Genomic DNA, 23,761 nt, shown 5'->3' on the forward strand with positions numbered 1-23,761 from the left:
CACAACTTTAAACGAGCATGTCGCCTAATTGATTAACAACGAAACAACGTTAACCAGGATGACTTTAAGTGAGGAGTTACTGTATTAGAAAAACGTCTGTAGTGGAAGTTACAAGGTTTTGAGTTTCACAGGGCTCTTCTTCCATTCTGGAGAAGGAAATCAGTGTTTCTGAGCTAAATACAAGTTGGGACAAATGAAGCGTAAGGGGATAACATGTTGTGGGAAACCCCTTAAAATGAAGTAGGCGATTAATTATTAGCAGGCAGTGGGGTGTGTAGTAAGTTGTTGTAATGAGTCAAAAAACTAGTGTGTCTATTGAGTCCATGGTTTTTAGTGTCTAGCAGAGTTATGAAATTAAGTTTCCAGGCTCACCTTTTGAAGGTGTTGTGCAGGTTCCCCTTGAGGACAAGTACCAAGAGGTCAGATATGGAGTGATCGTTTTATGAAAAGTGTTTGTCCACAGGTGATATGTTTTTGTCTTTTATGAGTTCATTCAGAAGTGTAGTGATTGTCTGGTTTCACCCACATAGTTGTTGGGGCATTTGATGCACTGGATGAGGTAAACCACATGTTGTGATAGGCATGTGTTGGACCCAGGGATCTTGAAAGGTGTGTTGGGGCAGGTATTGATCATTGTAGCAGTGGAGATATGTCTGCATGTTTTGCATCTGTTCAGGCAGGGTCTGATGCTGCTTTGAGTTGGTGTGTCGAGGTCTGTGGGGAGCTTGTTTTTGGTAGTGAGCTTGTCAGGGTTGGAGGGTTGTTCTTAAGGCCAGAAGAGGGGGTTAGGAAAGACTTCCTTCAGCATGTGGTGCCCATCAAATATGGGTTGTAATTATTTGACGATACCCCAGTTGGGCTCTAGTGTGGAGCAGTAGGTGACAAGTAGGGGCGTGCAGTCAGTGAGGGGTGTTTTTTCTGTATTGAGGTAGGCTCTCCTGGGGTATTTGGGTGATCCTTTCCATGATGCAATCTACTTCTCTGGTGGAGTGTCCTTGTTTAGTGAAAGAGGCTTTAAGTCTGTTAAGGTGTATAGCCTGGATTTTCTCTTTGGAGGTGGTCTCTGAGTACCTGGCTGACAGTAGCAGATTTTTTGGTGTGTCTGGGATGGTTACTGAATCTGTGAAGATAAGTGTGGTGATGTGTTGGTTTCATGTATACAGTCATTTGTAGGGTTTCATTGTTGAAGTTAATCATGGTGTCCAGGAAGCTGATGCTGGTGTGGAAATGTCCTACAGAGAGTGTAATAGATCGATGGTGGTTGTTGAAGTGGTGGAAATGTATGAAGAAGTTTAGGTCTTCTGTCCAGAGGATGAAAATGGCATTAATGTATCTCAGATATATTGGTATGTTGTTTTTTTGGTGCCTTTTTCCAGAAATTCTTCCCCAAGGTAGTCCATGAAGAGGTTAGTGTATAGGGGAGCCATCTTAGTACCCATGGCTGTTCCCATAGTTTGGACAAAGTGTCTGTTGTTAAATGTGAAATTGTTGTGGGTGAGGATGAAATGGATGCGTTTGGCAATGTGCATAGGGTGGATTTTCAAACGTATGTTATCTTGTACAGTAACTCCTCACTTAATGTTGGAGTTATGTTCCTGAAAAATGCGGCTTTAAGCAAAACAATGTTAAGCGAATCCAATTTCCCCATAAGAATTAATGTAAATGAGGGGGTTAGGTTCCAGGGAATTTTTTTTCACCAGACAAAAGACTATATACACACACAGAGTATAAGTTTTAAACAAACAATTTAATACTGGTACACAGTGATGATGATTGTGAAGCTTGGTTGAAGTGGAGGAGTCAGAGGGTGGATATTTCCCTTACTGCTAAATGATGAACTAGCAATTGGCTGAGCCCTCAAGGGTTAACTCTCTCACTCTACAAGGCAGCAAGAATGGAGGGAGATCTGCGCATTTCCCCTTTAAGTACACTGCCTTGTTAATTAGATTAGCTTGCTGAGACCGCAGCTGCTGCAAGCTCCCTCCATCCTGAGCCCTGGTGTGTCCCCCTTGCTCTATGGAAGATGGGTAAGCGGGGTGCAGGAGCAGGGGGGAGGGGGACACCCTGACATTAGCCCCCCTCTTCCTTCCCTCCCCCCCACAGAGCAAGCAGGAGTCTCGGGGAACAGCTCCAAGGCGAGGGCAAGAGCAGCACATGGCAGTGGGGGGAGGGACAGCTGCAGTTGCTAGCCTGCTGGGCAGCTGCTGCACAGGGGAGCGTGGAGTTGATGGGGGGCTGCCGGTCCACCCTGGTTCCAAGCCCCCACCAGCTAGCAGCAACGGGCTGCTCTTCCTGCAAGCAGTAGACAAAGCAGGCAGCTGCCAAACGACGTTAGAAGGGAGCATTGCACAACTTTAAACGAGCATGTTCCCTAATTGATCAACGTAACAACGAAACAACGTTAACAGGGATGACTTTAAGTGAGGAGTTACTGTAGGTATTTGAGGCAGGCAGCAATGCTGTTGTGGTGAGGGATGTTGATGTAGAGGGAGGTGATATCCATGGTGGTAAGGATGGTGTTAATGTTGCGGAATTTCTGATGGAAGTCAATAGTGCCTTGGAGCATAGTTAAGTGTTGTTGTTTTAGCAGACTCTACCATTACAGAATACTGATCTAATGGCTCTTCAGCCATGCCATGTCAACATTATTACCCCTGTGCATTGCAGAGCACGCTTCTTTGGGTTTTCTCTGCACCGGCCAGTTGATTCATGACCGTATAGATATACTAACTATTCAGCCTTCATCTCAGGGAAACTGTGCAGCAGCTGCAGTAGTGGAGTGGGTTTGGGGGAAATTTCTCCTCTGGACCTCACGGATACAGGTTTTGTACTTGATTTGTGCACAGAAAGGTGTTGAGGGCCCTTTGGATTTAAAAAATCGTAAGAGGTCAGTCACTAATTCTGTAGCTGTGTTGGGTTCCAACCCTCTTGCACTGTTTGAGTTCTACTTATAATATATGTTTTATGTTTCATTAGGACTCTTGTGCTCACCATGGGAAAACTTTGTCTGTAAATGTTTAAGAATAAGCTTGGAAACTCTTGAAGATATCTAAATATCTTTTTTTTTTTTTTAACTGAGAATTTTTGTGTGTTTAAAAAAAAAGAGAGAGAGAGAGTTTACCGCTGTGTACTATGCTACATTATGCTGCTTCTTAAATGCTTAACAGGCACTTTGGTTCCAGGATTGCTCTTTTGGTCTCAATTTTTAGACTTGCAGGACAGAAGTAATAAATGTTTCCATATTTGAATATACTTTGGCTTTTATTTTCTGTTAGATAAATTATTTGAAAAACCGAGCTCGAAAGCACAATATCCACTTGAAAACTTTACCCATTGGATTTACAAAAAGGAGAGAGAATTCAACCACCTTCAACAAGAAGTAAGTTTCTAATTATTATGGGGTTTGGGGACAACTGGGCAAAACCTTCATTTAAGTATCACTGAAAGAATAGCTGGTGAAGAGCTCTTCTATAAGATTTCAAGGTCTGGTAGCGTTTTTCATGACAGAATCACATTAGACCAGGGGTGTGCAAACTTTTTGGCCCGGGGACCATATCTGGGTCTGGAAATTGTATGGCGGACCATGAATGCTCACAAAATTGGGGGTTGGGGTATGGGAGGGGGTGAGGGCTCTAGCTGGGGGTGTGGGCTCTGGGGTGGGGCTGGGGATGAGGGCCTGGGGGTACAGGAGGGAGCTCTTGGCTGGGACCAAGGGGTTTGAGGGCAGGAGGGGGGATCAGGGCTGGGGTTGGGGCATGGGAGGGGGTCAGGGGTACACGCTCTGAACGGCACTTACCTCAAGCAGCTCCCAGAAGCAGCGGTATGTCCCCCATCCAGCTCCTACACGGAGGCGCAGCCAGGCAGCTTTGTACACTGTCCCAACCACAGGTGCCGCCCCTGCAACTCCTATTGGCCGGGAACCACGGGGCTTCAGGGGCGGCGTTTGGGGCGGGGGCAGCGTGTGGAGTCCCTGGCTGCCCCTACACATAGAAGCCGGAGGGGGGACATGCTGCTGCTTCCAGGAGCTGCGCGGAGCGCAGGGCCGGCCAAAGGATTCAGGGGGCCTGGGGAAAAGCAATTTCAGCCCCCAACCCCACTCCCTGGCTGGCGCGCCAGAGCAGGGCAAGCCCCAGACCCCGCTCCCTGGCGGGAGCTCGAGGGCCAGATTAAAAAGTCTGGAGGGCCAGATGCGGCCCCCAGGCCGTAGTTTGCCCACCCCTGCATTAGATAGTGAACAATACTCCATGAAATATTTTTGGAAACATATTCAGATGGAAATTTGTAGTAAATTCTTCTACAGCCCTCTAGTATTCAGCTTCATCAGTGAAGATTTATTGTACCCCAAACTTCAATTCGGGTTCTTCTGTTGTGCTTGGGCTGATGTTGCCTACTATCATAAAGTAGTCACTGATTGTCATAATTGGAAATCCAAGCACTGAAGTCAGCAACGTGGCATACCATCCATTACTGGTGCTAGTCAATTAAATGTTGTCTTTACTGAGCAATGGTATTCACGGAGGGAGTGAGAGGTTTTTCCTTCTTCATAAATTAATTTGGGCTTTTACTTGCATGCATGTCTGTGATGCGGGACAAACGGGATTTTTTTAATGCTTTTACCAAAATGATTTTCAATTCCTATTTCCTTGCTAAGGACTTGTAACTCTTAGTCCCTAGACGAGTTCTGTATCTGTCATTCTTCCATTAATTGGGTTTACCAAAGTACTTGACTTTCTTTTTCTTTGATTGGGAGGGTGGGTACATCTGTTCAAGATGAAGACTTGCTGAAAATGTCTCCCCCTCATGGACGGGAAAGGATGTGGATTTAAGTCTGGGTTATTCATGAAGCAAACGTTTGCTAATATAAATAAAGTTTATATTCCTTGTATAGTACTGTGTCATAATACAGAAATGTAGTAACTTGGTGAAGAGTGCTTCTGTGTGAAATACAGGGGCAGGTCCAAAGTTAATATGAGGGCTCATTGAAATTTAAATATTTGATTGACCTGTTGGGGGGGAAAAACAGTAAACACTTTAAGAGCCTCAGATAATAGCCACTTGGAGCAGGCTTTTTCCTTGATGGCTTTTCTTTGGGCTTTATTCCCCCCCCCCTTCCCGCCCTCCCACTGCTTATCATTGGTTTTGGTCACAAGTTCTGCTCCTAGACTTTTTTTCTATTTAGTTAATGCCATTTACCGTTAGTTATCCGGTAACAATGAATGGATGAGAACTTGACAATATTTTAGTGACTAAACCACTAGGTGTCCCTCTTGTAATGGTTTAGCAAGTAAGTTTGCATGCATAAATAAATAAATAAAAACTAGCATAATTTCTTCTGTTTTGAAACAAAAGCAGTTTTTCTCATTGGTGGAGAAACCTTATTCTTAACAGAACATAACGCATAAAGGAATTTCTGAAATGTTAGCTTTCTGTGTTACATACTTTAAAATACAGGATCTGAGTGGCAGGGAAAATCCACAGGAGGAGTTAAAGGAAAGGAAATGTGAGGTTTTTTCCATTTAAATTTCTCATGAATTCTTACATTGATGAGGATTCCTGGCTTCCTCAGAACAGACCACAAGGCAACCCCCAAATACTGCAGATCTCTGCATCAATGGCTAAGCGTTGTGGGGGGCACAACCACAAAAATGTTCTCCTCACTGGTAAATCCTGTACACGAGACAGCCACACACTGACAGATATTTGTTGCTGTTATGTAGTGTGACTTTTAAACTCTTCTGTTCACAAAAGTACTTTCACATATGGAAAAACACGACTGAGCGCTGGGAATTAATTTATCTCTGCATTGAATTACATATGTCTATATTTATACATTTATATTTACCTTTATTGAACAGAGGCCCTTTTTAAGCTCTAGCAGAATTGGTGTGTTATTTGTAGGTAAATAGTTAAGCATGGGACTATTTCAGGAGCAGCCAGAAAGGAATAAGACAATGACTTTTTTTGTCATAGTGGAGAACAATTTTTGTTTTGAAATGTTAATCTTTCATAGACACATTCTAGTGTCATCAAGTAGCACAGCAACATCATTCTTTAGGAAAGTAGCCACCTGCTTTCTGCAAATATTTTTCCAGGCAGTGAGAATGATACACATTTTGTGGATGAGTATGAAAGGGGAGGTATTAAATACAAATTTTACATGGTAAAGTGCAGTTTTACCTCCACTGAGGGGGAAAGTATTGCAGATACTGCAAAATGCCCATCCCAGCTGTATTGGAACAGGTGTCATCGCTTATCAAGGCCGAGAAGTCTGCCTTTTCTCTTTAAAGCTGACTACTATGCTATAACTAGAAAATAGGGTCCAATCAAAGTTGTGACAAAATGATATTTGAGCTGCCTTCTGCTGAAGAAAGTTGTGGCTAAGAGATGCTGTGAGAAAACAAATTATGTTACTAGGAGCCACCTGTATCTCTTTGTGTGTGTCACTGTGGTCCATATTTCTTTGCAAATCAATGGTAAACACTGAAATCTGCATTATCTGTCAAAATGGGACACCCCAATTATTCAAATAATGTAAAGGCTTGTAGAGCATCCTCTTTATGAGCATGTTCTCATTGACAACCATTCACAAAAAGTTAAGATAGATTATATACAAACTCTCATCTCTTTGATTTCATATAAACATTTAGACAATGGAGCCTAACTTTAGAGCTTGGCAATAGTATTAAATAGGTGATGCTTAGGATATTGGAAATGACTTTGAAGGAGTACTTCTTGCCCCTCATCTGCTGTGTCCAAAAAACAAACCAACCATTTTTAATAAATTAAACTTCAGTTTGGCCTTTGAAATGAGAGACACAGACATGCTTATTCAATGTAGAACAAATATTTACTAGAAATCATGGCTAGATAAATTGTTACATTTAGGAAATCAGATTTTTTAACTCTTATTGTCTAACGCCTCTAGTAAGATTATACTAATCTGAGGTATACTTCTGGGGAAACTTAAGTACATGAAAATCTCTTCACTTCTTAATTGCGTTAAAATGAACAGAAGCCATATCGCAATGCTAATGTTTAGACTACTCAGAAATGCAAAGGTATTTTGAATTAAATGTACCCTATCAGGGCTGTTGAGTCTAAATCTAGAAGTACAGTTGAATTTTTTTTTTTTTTTTTTTTTTTTGCTTGCTATCTGGGTCTCATTGCAATCAGTGGTGCAGGAACAATTTTTGTAGTGGGGGTGCTAAAAGTGTAAACCATGTATTTGTGTTGCTATTACTACTTCAAGCCACGGGGTGCACCCCCACATCCCTAGTTCCAGTACCTATGATCACAATGTAACTCTTTCTCTGCCTACAAGCATGAAGAAGGCCAGGTAGCATTACATGAATGCTGCTCACTAATGCACAGGAATCATCCTCTCTGATCATTTCAATAATTTGATAGTCTCATGAAAATGGAGGGATGACATACAAACATGAAGAAAGGCTACATCCCAGCTCAGCACTTGGCAGGTTGTCTAGCCTGGAAGTGTGATATAAACCTAAATGTGTTAGTTCTCATGCAGGGAAGCTGATGGGCATTTTTGTTTCCTCAAAGAATCAAAAGAGAGGACAAAACATATTTTTAAAGAATATTAAATTTTGGACTAGTCAACCTTGGCAAAGTCTTTCGGTTTCCACAGAACCTTTAATTCAAACCCAGTGTGCTTGAATATTGCAGCACATATGGTTAGTAAGATCTCCTGCTGTTCTGAGGCCTCCTGGGAGAAGACCATATGTGTTACAAAGGAAATGTTTTTCAATCCGTTTCTTGGTGGATAGTCCTGCTTTACAATTTACTACAATTGGGAAATACTTCAGTTTTAAGTAGAAATAACCCAACTTTATTGTTTGTCCGTTACATCTCAGCTGGGAATTGGTTTAGCTGAGCTTCAATAAAGTGTGTGTCCCCTCTGCTGTTTAATGTCGTTAGCACTGTAGGTATAGTGGCACTAGACAGTGTATTTTCGTGAAAGCTTCAAACTATTATTCATTTATTTTTATTGAGGGGCTTTTGGGTTTCACAAGAGAATCCAGTGACTTAATTGGACTGGATCTGTGTTGCCTAAAGCAGGTTAAGGCAATATTATCAAAAGGAATAAACATTTAATCCCCTTCTACTTAAACTGCTGCACTGTGGGTGAGATGGGCCACTAAAGTGGCAAATCAGGGTTAACGGATGACTGGTACTTCATTAAACTTCCCCATTTCTTGCCTCTCCCCTTTTTGTTGATGCGGTATAACCTGCGTATAGCAGATGCTATTGTATATGTGAACATGCACATGCCCGGATCTAAGGTACTTCCACATATTCTTTCCAATAATTTCATATGGCATCTATTATTCAATAGAATAAAATCCCCAATGAGTCATTCTGTCTCACAGGGTTTCACTTTAAGTGAAGTTCGCTGTAGTCACAATTGCAATTGGTACATTACAATGCATTGAACAATTTGGGACGTTCAGTCTACTTTTATATATATATATGGCGTCTTCTGTATCTCAGTTCATTGTAAGCAGATTCCAATGTACATTGTTTGAGATTTTTGATGATTAAAGTTAGGCGTTTCCTGTTAACAAATTAGGATGTGAATAATGCTAGCTAGGACAGTTATTAATACTAATAAAGCAAGATGATTCTTGTATTAATCAAGGCTAGCTTCTAGGACTGAGTTTGTATAAAAGCTAAAAGATCAGTCAGATGAGAAAATTTATACATGATACATTTCACAAAAGTACCTTGAGAATTGATGAACTAAAATCCTCAAGTTTATAATTTTAACTGAGAAACCTGAAGCATATCTATCAAAATACCTTAATATAAACACTTTTAATAATGTTCTCTCCTGTCTCTGAGAAATAATTTCTAGTATCCTTACATTTGACTTTTTTATGGTTTTGTTGAAAGTAGATGACAAATGTAAACAAGTCAGTGTCGCATGTAAACCTAGTACACTAGGCAAAATCTGAGAAAAATAAGGAGAAAAGTACAATGCACAGTTCTACTCACTGGGCAGGAGGAGCAAGAGCTTAATAAATTTATCAGCAGGACTTGTAAGTTCTTTGAACTAACAGGTCTGCATCTGACATATCTCTGAAAGGCAAAAAGGGTATCGTGGCTTCACCCCTCCGGTGAACAAAAAAGTGGCTAAAAGAGCTTTGTCTTCTGAAATAGGGTTCACATTGAGGCAAAAAATGAGCATGGAAAATTTCAAACCCCAAAGTTGAATTTGAGAGTTAAGAGCATGTGAAAATAGGGTTATAACAAACTGTTTTGCAACCTTAAGTATCACAAAGCCTAACAAGAGCCCACTATAATATTAAACTGATTGTAATAGTGGCTATGTTCGTATATACACCTCTATCCCAATATAACGCTGTCCTCGGGACAGGAAAAGGATCACAGAAATGGGGTGTCTGAGGGAAATGCTGTAGTTGGCAGAGTGCTATTTAGGACCACCAGGTGCTGGTAGAGCCTTGAGGCCAGACTTACTGTGATATTTAAGTACCTAAAGGTGCAGGTAGGCTACAAATGCCAGAGCAGGTTAGGCACCTTAAATCTGTGCTTAGGCCCTTTTGAAAATACCAATAGTTACCTATCCTGCCTCCTTAGGTACCCAGATACCTATAAAAATCTGTCCCTTGGGGCCTAGAAGCTGCAGTGTCTACAGCACTTGCCTAAATCATGGTACACAGAACCACACTACTAGGGAGCAAAAAGGTTGGAGACCACAGCAATCCAGATACTGTACAACAGCGTTTCTCAAATGTGGCCACCAGGGGCTTTTTCCTGTGGCCACAGCATTCTGAGTGGTGATTGGCGGGTCGGGGGGGAAAGAAGGGTGTGCAAAGCAGCCTTCCCCTGGGGCTACCAGGAGGGGTTGGGCCCTGCCCACCGCCGGAGCAACAAACGTCAGAGAAGCAGGCAGCCGGTGTGAGTTCCCCATCACTCTTGGCCTCCACTGCCTCCCCACCTTCCCTTCCAAGGCTTAATTTGTCCTCCGGTTTGCCATAGCTGAGCAAGTCTGCTGTGAAAAGTGATATTTTTGTTTGTTACTATCACTTTTCTCTGCCTCCCAACTAGCTAACAAGTCTGCTGCTGTGAAAAGTGATATTAACAAATATCATTTTTCACAGACGCAGACTTACTAGCTAGCAAGTGTAAAAAAAAACAAAAAAACCCAAAACCACACAACCAAAAAAGCAAAAGAAATAACAACAAAACAACATGCAAAGCATCTTATTTGTTTCTATTCAGTTTAAGTCCAGTAAAGAATAGACATCTGTACATTATTTTTATTATTGAGTCTGCAGAAAAACCCTACATAAATTACTATATGTATATGTGCATATTTATTTGTTTTCCCCAAAGTTAATTAAATATTTTAGAAAAAATTGTCATAGCAGCCATCAGAAAGAGTTGGTGGCCACACTCTGAGGCCACCAAAAAACTGGTTGAGAACCCCTGCTCTGAGGAGGTGATGACTGTGCTGCTCATAGAGCTGCCACCGTTATCATATCTGAGTGTCTCGAATATTGAAAAAAAAGACTAACAATTGCTGTGTTCCTTACCTATAGGAACAGTACCTTGGTTTGGTTATGGATTATTTGCTTGTATGTTTATGTGGGGAAAATAGGAAAAGCATAGCTGAAGAAATTGCTTTATGTTGCAAATTTAAAAAGTTTTTGGCAGGGTAAGGGGGGAGCAGATGATGTTTTTTCAGGAAGAACCAGTAGCTGCTAAAAAGCCTACACATTTTATAACCTAAGTTGCATAAATATTTTTAAGTTTGGTACATCTCATTTAGGAGAAGAGGTGCTTAGATTGCTATCCAATTCATGTTCTGGGCCACTCTGCCCAACAACTGTTGCAGGACCCTGCTATCCTCTAAGGCCGGGGCCATTGAAGTGCCCACAATGGCCTCATCTGGGGAGGACGAGAGCACCGGCACATGGCCTTGGTCGCTGCCCTCATCGCCAAGAGGGTCACGTTGGTGTGTCGATGTGCCGAGACAGCCGTCGGTGCCGAGGTCAGAGCGACAGGCAGAGATACCGGCATAGTCTCCAGAGATCGTCTCGGCACCAGGTGCTGTGAGGAGGCGAAGGATGCCAACATTACTGACGCTGACCTCGATCTTGACGCCAGGCTCTGAGCCCAGGGAGTCCAAAAGGGCCGTGGAGTGGTGTGCCGGAGATGGGGAGTGGTGTGACATCATAGCCGGCTTGCCCCTAGATGAAATAGGTGGCCAGGTTATCACCGGTGCCTCGTCCCTCCTTGGAGAAAGCGGTGCTGTCAAGCGAATAAGGTCCTGCGCTGCCTCAAAAGTCTCCGGAGTGGAGGGGAGTTGAATGTCCCGGCCATGAAGATCTGGAGAATGATAGTGGGCCAGACTCAACTGGACCCCTTGAGGGGCAGGAGTCGACGAGCCCCTGGGAGCCACCAGGCCCGAAGTAGGCTGAGTGGGTTGGCGTCTCCCTGCCGCTGGCTCCTTAGGCTTAGGAAGGAGAGAGCACCTTCTCTCGTATCTCTTTCTTCTGGGGCACCAGGGATGAAGATCGGCACCTGCCAGAAGTCTTATGTTTGGCGCCATGTCGGTGCCGGGAGTCCTTAGTCTCTTTTCCTGGTGTTGGCTTGCACGCCGTTGACGCCGGTGCGCTGCACACGGAGAAGGTGGTGCTCGGTACGGGCTCTGCTGACCCAGTCGGACTGTGGGTGGAGGGCTGCCTCCATGAGGATAACTCTGAGTCTCTGCTCGTGATCCTTAAGGGTTCTCAGCTGAAACCCTTTACAAATGCGGCACTTGTCCTTTTGGTGACTCTCGCCAAGGCACTTCAAACAAGAAGTGTGCGGGTCACTTTTTGGCATCAGTTTACCGCAGACTTCACAAGATTTGAACCCCGGTGACCGAGGCATCCCCCGGTGTCGGGGAAGAAACGAGGGGGCACCCCCGTAATGGAAACTTAGATAAACGACTACTGACACTACTACTAACTAAGACACTAACTATATACACAATGGGACACTGCTAAAGGCGCTTGCAGAAGCAAGAGAGAGGGAAGTTCCAGCTAGCCATCACTGGCAGTAAGAAGGAACTGAGTGGGGGGTCGGGTCAGCTGGGCCATGAAAGCACGACTCCAGGGGGCACCCAAGCCAACCCTATGGATATTGCTAAGGGAAAAATCTTCCGGCTGTCGTGCACGCAGCACACACACACACACCTGATTGGAATTGACATGAACAAGCACTCAAAGAAGAACTAGACCTGCCTCTGAGATCAGGCTGTGATGCGTGACAGAAGTACTGATGTGTGTCAGTAGAAATTGTAATCTCGAGCACCAGATTGCTACAAGCGCTGATGAATCTTCTCAGCTGTCTGGAGGAGGCAGCCCTCTGCTCCTGCCAGAGAAATGTCTCCTTAACCACTTCACAGCTGTCCTGGGCCCTTTGGGAAAGGAAGATCCCCAACCTTTCTCTCACTCTTATTGCTCTGAGCCAAAAAGGATGGGTGGAAGAATCTCCCTTTTGTATGAAGTGCTGGATGTGATTGCTGGATTTGTAGATGAGCTGAAAAGTTCCCAAGTAGTTCTAGGTACATGCTGCCCTTCTCTGTGGAGGTGATAGAGAGGTAGTCTCCAGCTCAATGTGTGTGTTAGAGCATGCACATGTTGCACTGTGCACTTTGCCAAGGGCAATCTGCTCATTCCTGGAATAGGCAGGTACTGCCTCTTCCTATCACTCTACACACAGGTACTGGAGGAAGATGATTTCACCTGTGAGACCATTTTGCCCAAACTGAAAGGAAAAGAAAAAGCCAAGCCTCGTTCTTAGGTCCTATTTTCAGAGCAAGAAATGAAATATCTCTTCTGAACACTACTACAACATAAGTGTACATCTTATCAATTGTGACTATCAGTAGTGATCCTGCAGCCTGCCTTCCAGTTGACAACACCCCCACCTTTAGTTCCACAGCAAGTTTTAATTAAATACTGGAATAGTGCTTTGCACTGTATATGCCGGGTAAGTGTCAGATGCACGGACTGGATGACAGGAGATGGATCATGTGATAATTGCCTTGTTCTGTTCATTCCCTTTTAAGCACCTGGCATTGGCCTCTGTAGGAAGACCGTATACTGGGCAAGATGAACCATTTGTCTGACCCAGTATGGCCATTCTTATGTTCATATGTTCTAAGTGCTAAATATTAAAGTACAGCTGAGATGGGGATTGTGACCTTGTTAATAGTCAGTTGAGTTGAAGCCCTTCCTCATTAGCATTGCAGTTTGCTGTACAATTGTTCAGTGATATTAATGTTGCTTTGAGTTTGCCAGCTCCAGAGGTGCTAAGAATTTTTTGATAGAATTTTTCATAAGGCAGATTTAACATTAAAAACAAGAATCTGCTTTCAAAATTATTTTTAAATTAATGTTCAAGTTTGGAACTTGTAATAGTAAATGCCATACCATTACACCAAACAGCATGTCTTAAAATGTGAAGACAGGGCACATACTTTCAACTGTACCAACTCCTGATTACAGCCACCCCTCCTCCTCCAACCTTTGTCTTTGCATCCTCTTTCCTCTCCCTGAGCTGGTCTACTGCGATTCAGTCTCTCTTTAAAACATTCATACTTAAGCCTCTAAATATTAATCCTCCCCTTTAACAAACTTTAACAAGTGGTTCAGAGGAAGAGGATGGAAATGGAGAATTCAGAAGACATTCTGTACAACTCCACTCAGTCATTTGCTGCTTGTTGTACCCTAACATTCATCTATACGTTCATTATCTATTTAGATTCTAAGATTTATGTAGGTAAGGACCTTGTTTTCTCTCCTCTTAGAAAAGCATCCAACACTCTCTGTGCTAAATACGTAATCTGAAATACTGTATGGACTGTAACTTTCCCCTAGAAATAACTAAGTTAAGAATAATTGTTTATTTCAGCGAACAAACTTTGCAAGTCTCTCATCTAAAAGCAATAACATAGTTAATTGTACTTAGCAACCAATTTGTTGTCTACTGTTTTGCTACTGGATGCACGTACATGCCTCTGTAGCCAGCTGGACCCAACTGTATAGTGTTTCATCTGTCTGATATCCAAATTAACTTTGTTACAACAGCAGCACATTATTTTTAATCATCATTTTGTAAACCTTTGTAAACTTGATGGTTTTGGGGGTGTTATTAGGAGTCTCAAATCTTGGATAGCTGAAAAAAGTACCATCAAAAGTTCCTGAATTTCAGGGAATTGTCAGACCTCTGGAACATTGTAAATGCTGCTTCAGTTTATCCTCACCTTAACTATATGTGCTGTGTGTGAAATTCTAAACTAGAAGGAGCAGCTGCATAATAATACCTAGCTCTTATATAGTGCTGTTCATCAGTAGATCTCAGAGGATTTTACAAAGATGGTCAGTGTCTGTCTTCCCGTTTTACAGATGGGAAAACTGTGGCGCAGAGAAGTGAAGAGACTTGCCCAGGGTCACCTAGCAGGCTAGTGGCAGAACCAAGAATAGAGCCCAGGTCTCCCAAGTCCCAGCCCAGAGCTGTCAGGAAGGTCTGACTGCCTCCCATAAAGAATGTGTCTTACTTTGAACCATGTTGCAGTAGGTAATTTCTGCTTCCAAATACCTAATAAAAATTTGCTCTATAATTAACTGTGTTGGCAAGAGAGGAAGGGAAGGAGCTTCTGATTAAGGAACTGGACAGGGACTCAGGAGATCTGGGTTCAGTTCCTGAATCTACCACAGCTTTCCTTTCTGACCTTCCTGTAGATTGCTTAATCTCTTGGTGCCTCAATTTCACATATATTAATATGGGAATAATAATAATACTTTTTCCCCCACCCCGTGTTTATGTGGATGGTAACCTCTTTGGGGCAGGGACTGTCTCTTACTATTTACAGTACCCCATCTTGGTAGAGGTCTCTAGACCCTACCATGATACAGATAATATCTCGGAGATATTAGTGTGTGTTTTTCCTTCTCTTTCTTTTTAGGGAGCAAAGGTTCTACTGGCATTTGAAGCTCATATTTCCTCACAGTCATGCTGAATACACAGTAAAAAGGTACCTGAGATTGTGAAAAGCAGATGTCTGTAGTTAATTATAGCAAACTAGTTTTATAAGACTATTTGGTTAGTTTCTTAGCCATCCCTTTGTATGTGATAATAAGACTCAAGATAAAGAGTTGGGGTTTTTTTGGGGTGGGGTCGTTACAAAGGGGGCGCTTCAGGTTAAATCACTTTTTAAAAATACTAGTTTTGTTTCTATCACCTTAGAAGCATAACACTGAAGTCTGTTTTCCTGTTCTTTTTGCGGATACAGACTAACACGGCTGCTACTCTGAAACCTGTTTTCAAATTGAATTTCTCTAAGTTAAATACTTGTTTTATTTGCTAATCTTATGTAAATAGAGCAGCCTTGTATATGACTCTTGATGCTTGCTGTCCACATGCATCAGCATGCTAATATAGAGGAGTTTTGCATACTCCCAATGTTTTCCTTGATCTTCAGAGAAAATCCCGCTCCCTGCAGGAAATCCTCTCCCACACCAGAGGATGGAAAGGAAGCAATGTTGCCTTTGTAGCAGATGCTACTAACCCCCTCCCTGGAAGGTGCCTTTAGGAAAGCAGAAAAACAGCAACTCTCCCTAATAAACAAAAACTACCTCTTCTCTCCCCATGCCTATTTGGGGTAGGAAAGCTCAGAAGTAGGCCCTCTCCACTTGCTCTCAGGGCTGCAAGGACTGGAAGTTGCTTTTCCAGCTGCAGGCATGGGGAAGGATAAGCGGCAGGGTCTCTGATTCCTTCCTGCAGGTGCCAGCTAAGTCCTAATGTTGAATGAGAGTATGTCTGTGCTGCAGTTAGACACCCATGATTGGCCTGCACCAGCTGACTCAGGTTCACTGGGCTATTTAATCGTGGTGTAGATGCACAGGCTGGAGCCTGATCTCTGGGACCCTCCCCACTCAGGGTCCTAGAGCCCAGGGTCCAGCCTGAGCCCAAACGTCTACACTGCAGTTAAACAGCCCCTTAGCCAGATCTCTGCAAGGCCCAATTGACACGGGACAGCCTTAGGTTTTTAATTGCAGCATAGACATACTTTGTGTGCTGGGGCTGATAATATCCATTGCTAGCTTGTGCTATGTTGATGTACATTGCACCTTTTCCAGATGTTACCTGCTGGTGTTATATCAATTTAAATATGGAAATATCATTTCCTTAAAATTGTTTTAATATTTCTTTTTGAATGATACTTAATAAACTGCATTTTTATCTTTTTGGCCAAAGGGTGCCCGATGATAAAACACTAGGTGAAATCCTTAAACCTTACCTTGATCCTGAAGAATCAGATCCTGTTATTCGTCAAAGGTATGTATTAAAAACCATTAGTAATTTTACTTAACTGATTTTAAAATAACCAAACTATTCAAATAAATTCTGTCAAACTGTCAGTTTTCCACTTTCGCCATTCAGAATTGGATTCCTAACTAATAGTGCACGCGCCATCTTTGTGATGAAAGCCACCTCATTAATACTTATTGACTGAAACTAAATTAGGTAAATTTCATGATTCTAAGGAAAGGAAGGAGTGAGAGTAGCTGAATAAGGACTTCAAAAAGCAGACTTTAACAAACTCAGAGAACTGGTAGGTGGGGTCTCGTGAAGAAAATCTAAGGGAAAAGAGAGTTCAGGGCAGTGGTGATTCCTCAAGGAGACAATATTGGAGGCACAACTGTAAACTATTCCGATGCAAAGGAAAGATCAGAAGAATGACCTGAAAATTAAAAAGGAATCCTACAAAAAGTTGAAACATAGCGATATTGATAAGGAGGAATACAAAAGAACAGCACAAGGCACAAAAAATAAGTTACACATGGCAAGGGACATAAAAGGCAATAAGAAGAGGTTCTTTAAATACATTAGGAGCAAGAAAAGGACAAAGGAAAGTGTAGGTCCTTTGATTATCGGAGAACGAGAGTTAATAACAGATGACATCAAGAAAGCTGAAGTGCTTAATGCCTATTTTGCTTCAGTCTTCACTAAAAAGGTTAATGGTGAGCAGATACTCAACACAATATTAACAACCAAGGCAAAGAAACGTAAGCCGAAAGAACAGGTTAAAGAACATTTGGATAGATTAGATGTATTCAAGTAAGCAGGGCCTGATGAAATTCATCCTAGGGTACTTAAGGATCTAGCTGAAGCAATCGTGGAGCCATTAGCAATTATCTTTGAGAACTCCTGGAGGACAGGAGAGGTCCCAGAAGAATAGAAAAGGGACGCATAGTACGTATCTTTTAAAAGGGGAACCAGGAGGACCCAGGGAATTATAAACCAGCCAGCCTAACTTCAGTACCTGGAAAGATACTGGTGCAATTATTAAACAATCAATTTGTAAGGACCTGAAGGATAATAGGATTATAAGGAATAGTCAGCATGGATTTGTCAAAAATAAATAATGACAAACCAATCTAATTTCCTTTCTTGATACGATTATTGACCTAGTGGATGGGGGGAAGCAGTAGATACGCTATACCTTGATTTTAGTAAGGCTTTTGACACCGTTCCACATGACATTCTCATAGCAAACTAGGGAAATGTGATCTAGATGAAATTACTCTAAGGTGGATACACAACTGGCTGAAAGACTGTACTTAGAGTTATCAATGGTTTGCTATCAAATTGGGAGGCTGTGTCTAATGGAGTCCCACAGGGGTCAGTCCTGGGTCTGGTACTAGTCAATATTTTCATTAATGACTTGGATAATGGAGTAGAGTGTATGCTGATAAAATTTGCAGATGACACCAACCCGGGAGGGGTTGCAAGCACTTTGGAGGACAGGTTTAAAATTCAAAATGACCTTAACAAATTGGAGAATTGGTCTGAATTCATTGCGATGAAAGTCAATAAAGACAAGTGCAAATTACTTCAGTTAAGAAGGAAAAAAAGTCAAATGCACAACTACAAAATGGGGAATAACTTTCTAGATGGTAGTACTGCTGAAAAGGAGCTGGGGGTTATAGTGGACCACAAACTGTATGAGTTGTCAATGTACTGCAGCTGCAAAAAAGGCTAATATGTTTCTGGGCTCCCTGTGAGCTGAGGAGTGAAAACATTATCTACATAAGACACAGGAGGTAATTGTCCTGCTCTCCTTGGCACTGGTAAGGCCCCAGCTGGAGTACTGGGTCCAGTTCTGGGCACCACAGTTTAGGAAAGATGTGGACAAATTGGAAAGAGTCCAGAGGAGAGCAAGAAAAGTGATAAAAGGTTTAGAAAACTGACCTATGAGGAAAAGTTTAAAAAAAGAGGGCATGTTTAATCTTGAGAATGGAAGACTATGGGGAGACCTGATAAGTCTTCCAGTATGTTAAGGGTTATTGTAAAGAGGACAGTGATCACTTGTTCTCCATGTCCACTGAAGGTAGGACAAGAAGTAATGGGCTTAATCTGCATCAAGGGAGATTTACGTTAGATATAAGGAAAAGCTTTCTGACTATAAGGGGTAGTTAAGCTGTGGAATAGACTTCCAAGGGAGGTCATGGAATCCCTATCATTGGAAGCTTTTAAAAACAAGTTTGAGAAACACCTCTCAGGGATGATCTAGTTTACTTGGTCCCTTCCAGCCCTACATTTGTATGATTCTAAAGTCATTGAATTTAAACTAGCAGCACTCAAAGAAATTGGCTGATGATACAAATGAAATGATTAAAAAATCCAAAGAATTAATTTAAATGATGGTAGTGTTAATGCCTTATCTGGAAAAAGTAGAGAAATACATTTGCAATCCAAGCTCTGATTCATAGACTGTCTTAAAATTCTGGCTAGTGGCAAACCTGTATTTACATTGACAGGAAGGCTGTTTTGGTTGTAGGCTTCTAAAAGTTTGTAAATCTCTTAACGGTAAAAAGTGGTTTAGACCTTTTCTTTAATGTGGTTTGCTTAGAGTTCATCCATTTTTTTTTCCAGATTAAAAATATATACAATGTCTCCTCAGTCAGATGTGCAAATTTTAATGAAAATAGAAAACAGGCAACATAATTCTGTCAGGTAAGGGATATATTGTTTCTGTATGTAGGCTGTTTGTTTATTTTTTAGAGAGAAATTACTTGTTGAATATATTTCCTAGTCTCTAGTGGTGCTGTGATAAAGGATAATATGTCTGTACTCTCTGATTAAATTCCTTCTGTTTAGCAATATGAAATTACAAAAAAGTTTCAGTTAAAATCAAGATAAAGTTTAGTGAGACATCTGTAAGCATCTGCAAAATTAAGTTGAATTTACAGTGCCACATGATGCTTTCTCAACGTTACTATCTGGTCAGATTTCACATTTTGGTGTTTTTGGACTCAAGATTCAAGCTTCTTGAACCTAAACTTTAATAGAATTTTATTCTTTATTATATTAGCTCTGGACAAATTTGTTTTATACCATCAAAATAAAAACTGTGCAAATAGCTAAAGAAATAATTCTACACGTATCATAAACACCATTTACAACACTCCACCGAGCTGCCTTTGTTATTGAAAAGAGAACGTACTTTTAATACCATAGTTTATTGTGGTTGACCAGTAATTCCTAGTTAAGATTTCTAAACTGCATTCCTTTCTTCAAATGTAACAAACTTAATGTCATGTAACTTGTTCCCTGGAACATGACATACCACTATTGAAGAAAAGCATTAATGAAGTTACAAGAAATCCTATTTCCCAGTAATTAATTTCATTGTAAACTCTATGCAAGAGTGAGTGTAGAATATACTCTGGATTTGAATGAAAGAATGAAATTTTACAAATTCTTAACTTTTCTTCTTCTGATACTTGTTTCTCAATAACTGTTACATTGGCTACAAGATAGTTGTCAGCTAGCAGTTTTTCTTTTTGCGTAAAATGAGCTGATTTCCACTTCAGGATTTTTAATACATTAAGGAGACTTTGTCAGCTTCTACTTTTTTTTAAAAAATTGACTAACTTTATAAAATTACTATTCTGATAGCGCACCATTTAAATAGTATGTACAGTGTTTTTTAGAAAAATTCCCCATTTTAAATTATTTTTATTTGGACTTTTCTGCTCTCCTGCTGATTGGTTTGGCGGGGGGCGGGTCAAGAGCTCCAAAAACAAACATTTTGTTGAAATCTTTACTTATGATTGCAGCCTATCTTATTCCCTTCCTCTTTGTGCATATGTTGCCTGCCACCACTGAACTGAGACTTGCTGCTGCGGAGTTGTTTGGTTTGGTTTGGTTTTTTTGCCATGTAGGCATTCTTTCTATGAACTAGTATAATAAATTTGATTAGGAGGGGAGGATCAGCTTGATAAAGTATTTGACCTGGAATCCGAAAGTGTATGTTCTTTTTTTACCTGCTCTATCATGGACAGTTTGTGTGCCTGTCAGCAAGCCACATAATCTCTTCTCAGTTTCTCCTTCTATAAAATGGGCATTATATTTTTCTTAGTTCACAGAGGTATTGAGCTAAAATTCATTAATGGTTTGTGAAGCTCTTTTGGATCTTCAGATAGAAGGTGTAGTGTATTTAAAATAAATTAAAAATGCTTAAGGTTGATCTTCATCTTGTATGTCCAGATATTCAGCAAAATGTATGGGATTATTTACATGTTTAATGTTAGTATTTAAGTGCCTTGCTGAATCCTGGGTATAGTTATGTATTCCTCTTGTGGAATGTGAATAGAAATTAAAACTTGTTCTGTGCTTGATTAACTTACCATAACATTAGGAAAAATAGCCTAAACCTACTAACCAAGACCAAAGGTATTGCTGAGCTGTGGTTCCACAGTAGTATCTAAAAGGCAACATTCTAATGGGAAGCCCAGTGCTTTAAAGGAAAGACTAAAGTTCTGGTTGAAGTTGAGTATTACAGGAGAATTTAAGAACAGTCACCAACATCAGAATTGCTCTTTTGTCTGAAATCTTCACTTTTTATGATTACAAAGAGGACTGTGAGAGAGAAAAATCTTCCATAGATTAACTGCATTTATCAGCACGTTTTGTGCAGTCAGCTATCTTTTGTTTTTGTGTGGTTCTTACACACAGAAAAAGGAAGCAAAATATTTTTAAAAGGAAAATGTGATTGTAAAACACCAAATTTTTGGTGAGGCACTCAAGCAGGTAACTTTTTTTAGGTGATAGATTTAAAGCTGATGGCATCCCTTTTAAAATATCAACACTTAGCAAATATATCAGTTTCAATTCTGTTAAAACAGATATGCTTGTTTTTAGTGCAGTTTTGGGTGCAGCAAGGAAGTTGAATGCTGATCTTTGCTATAACTTCCTCCCCCTTTGTGTTCCTCCTGACCACTTCTTCCCCCACCACCATGTTGCTGCCCTATATTGGTAAGGGTAGCGTTAACAGCCTTTCCTCCATTGTGCAGGCCAGGTCATGCTTTAATAACATGGGCTTGTCTGTATGGTGATCTAGTGCACAGCAAGCTAGGGTGTAAATCTACAGTGCTCTAGCCTGCTGCCCACTAAGTGGCTGTGTGGACTCTGCTGCCATGCACTAAAAGTTCTGTAGTACACTTTGATATACTGCTGTTTCACTCTGCAGCATTCCATGCACTGCATGTCTGGATAGACAAGCCTATAAGTACAAAAAGTACCCCATATTCCACCAGTGCTCTTCTCTGCTCACATTGTCTAAGATCAGGCAGAGCAATGACCCAGCTGTGTGAAAGGAACCCTTTTACCACTGAGTAGCGGGTTGGTGGAGGAAAGTACCAGTATACTGCCCCACAGCCTTTAAGTTCATATGAATATTCTATTATCTAGGATTCAAAAAACACCTTATTAAAATTATTAGATAATAGGAAGACTTTAAAACTATACATTGTCAAATTGGATGTAAGGTTTTAGTCCAGAGTCTTTTAAGACAGTGCTCTTCATAATTGCACTTATGTATCATTAAAGCAGTGGTTCTCAGTTTATGGCCCAGTCAGCGCACAGCTGTAGCCCATGTGACATTCTCAGCACCATACAGGTAGTATATATCCATATGTATGTGACCCACATAACACAGAGAGCATATGCGGTCCACAATGGTAAATAGGTTGAGAACCACTGCATTAATGGAATGCGCTGTTGTTTCAGAGAACTAAATAAGATTATTATAGGCTATAAAACATTAGGCTCCTAGTTTTAAGATAAGCATCTTGCAAGAGGATTTCAGTATTTCCTGAAAATGTTTATAGAACAGGAGTTTGTGGTTTAATTTTGACTGTTTCATTCTATGGCTCACCGTGTAACAACCATTTTAATTTGAATGTCATTTACAAAATACTATCTTTAAATATATATTTTTTTCAGGAGAATATTTATATTTGCCAGCTACTACATGTTTTTACTTAAAACATGGGAACTCCAGCTAGGGAAGTTAAACAAGAGTTAGCTAACACCACTACTGCACAGACAGACTGGTTAGCTGTTGAACAACATGAAGCTTGCTTGCTTTCCATTGACTTCTTATGTTAGAAAGTGACATTCTTCTGCAACCTAATTTATCTGAGATGAGCCTGTTTTTGTTTCCCTGATACATTCTTCTTCCTGGAGTGCACATAATATGGGAGCCTATCTTGGTTGAGGAGGACTTTGCCAGGATTTCTTTCATTGTGTGTTGGTATTACTCCTTAATCATTTGGAGCAGCTTTGGTTGAGTGACTCAAAGCACACCCTCCCACCATTACCTAGAATTGTAGAGTGGGACTACTAGACCCTTGATAGGCCACTCAGTTAACTACAGTTACCTTAAAAGGGATCTTTTAGAGGGAGGATTGGGAACACCAATGTTCTATAGACACAGAAGTGTTCCTTTTACGCTGCAGACTACAGCTCTCTTCTTGTTGGTTTGGGAAAATCTGTTTTTGGGTGGATTGTTAAAAATGAAGTTTTCCATCTGGAGATGTTAACCTCTATCACCTGGTATGCAGTATTCAGTTTGTCTAAGTTTTGTTCTGGGGTGAAACTATTCCAGGGGAGGTTTAACTGATGCCTGTTGGATGATTTTTGCACTCTTCTAAATTCTTTTATAAAATAGTATTTTCTTTCTTCAACATAAATTAATGTCCTTACTGTGTCTAATCCTTTATTTGGGATGCCTTCAAAGTGACTTCATGTGGTAAGATTATTGCTTTTTCCACTAAGGGAAGGAAAAACACAACTGCCAAATTATACAGTCTAGTTTGGGAAATACACCTTCTCATTTTCCTGAGAACGCTGCCAGATTTGCCTTTGTGAAGCAAAGAACTTGATGTTCATTGTAACTAAATTGATGGTCAGAATAGTTAGATCAGATTAGTAAACAAAGACATGCAGTTTACATGCATTTGTACCAATACAAATATTGCCTGATGAGGCTGCTGTTAAATCATTCATATAATATTCTCCTGTTATTAAGTTAATACTGACTTTGACACATTTGTTTTGCAAGAAATATTTTTTCTAACAGACTGTCTTTTTGAAACTCAACAAGGATCCTTTCATAAGTTAATTTTCTTCCTAGCCTTTTAACTGTTCATGACTCATTATTAATATATTTTTTTCAGAATAAACTGTCATGGAGTTAATTTTAATATAACACCAAGAGCCAGATTTGAAAAGGTATTTAGGCACCTAAAGATGCAGATAGGTGCATAGTGTGATTTAAAATCTGTCTTTAAAGGCCTAGAAGCCTTCCATTAACTTCAGTGAGTTTTGGATCAGTTCCTTGAACGGTACAGGAATACTGAGTAAAATCAGGTTATGT

At 40.8% G+C, this 23,761-nt stretch overlaps 1 protein-coding gene across 1 annotated transcript in view; it reads left to right on the forward strand.

The window, feature by feature from the left end:
* Positions 1–23,761, forward strand: part of LOC113407228 (box C/D snoRNA protein 1-like) — a 68,856-nt gene that overhangs the window by 3,953 nt on the left and 41,142 nt on the right. Inside the window, exons 5-8 of the mRNA XM_026655457.2 lie at positions 3,276–3,379; positions 14,999–15,067; positions 16,291–16,371; positions 18,973–19,053. Of these exons, the coding sequence (XP_026511242.1) occupies positions 3,276–3,379; positions 14,999–15,067; positions 16,291–16,371; positions 18,973–19,053 (335 nt within the window). The remainder of the gene's footprint in view (positions 1–3,275; positions 3,380–14,998; positions 15,068–16,290; positions 16,372–18,972; positions 19,054–23,761) is intronic.

The sequence above is a fragment of the Terrapene carolina genome, unplaced genomic scaffold (genome assembly GCF_002925995.2).
Source record: "Terrapene carolina triunguis isolate 2854851 unplaced genomic scaffold, T_m_triunguis-2.0 Scaffold210, whole genome shotgun sequence".
NCBI classification, from domain to species: domain Eukaryota; kingdom Metazoa; phylum Chordata; order Testudines; family Emydidae; genus Terrapene; species Terrapene triunguis.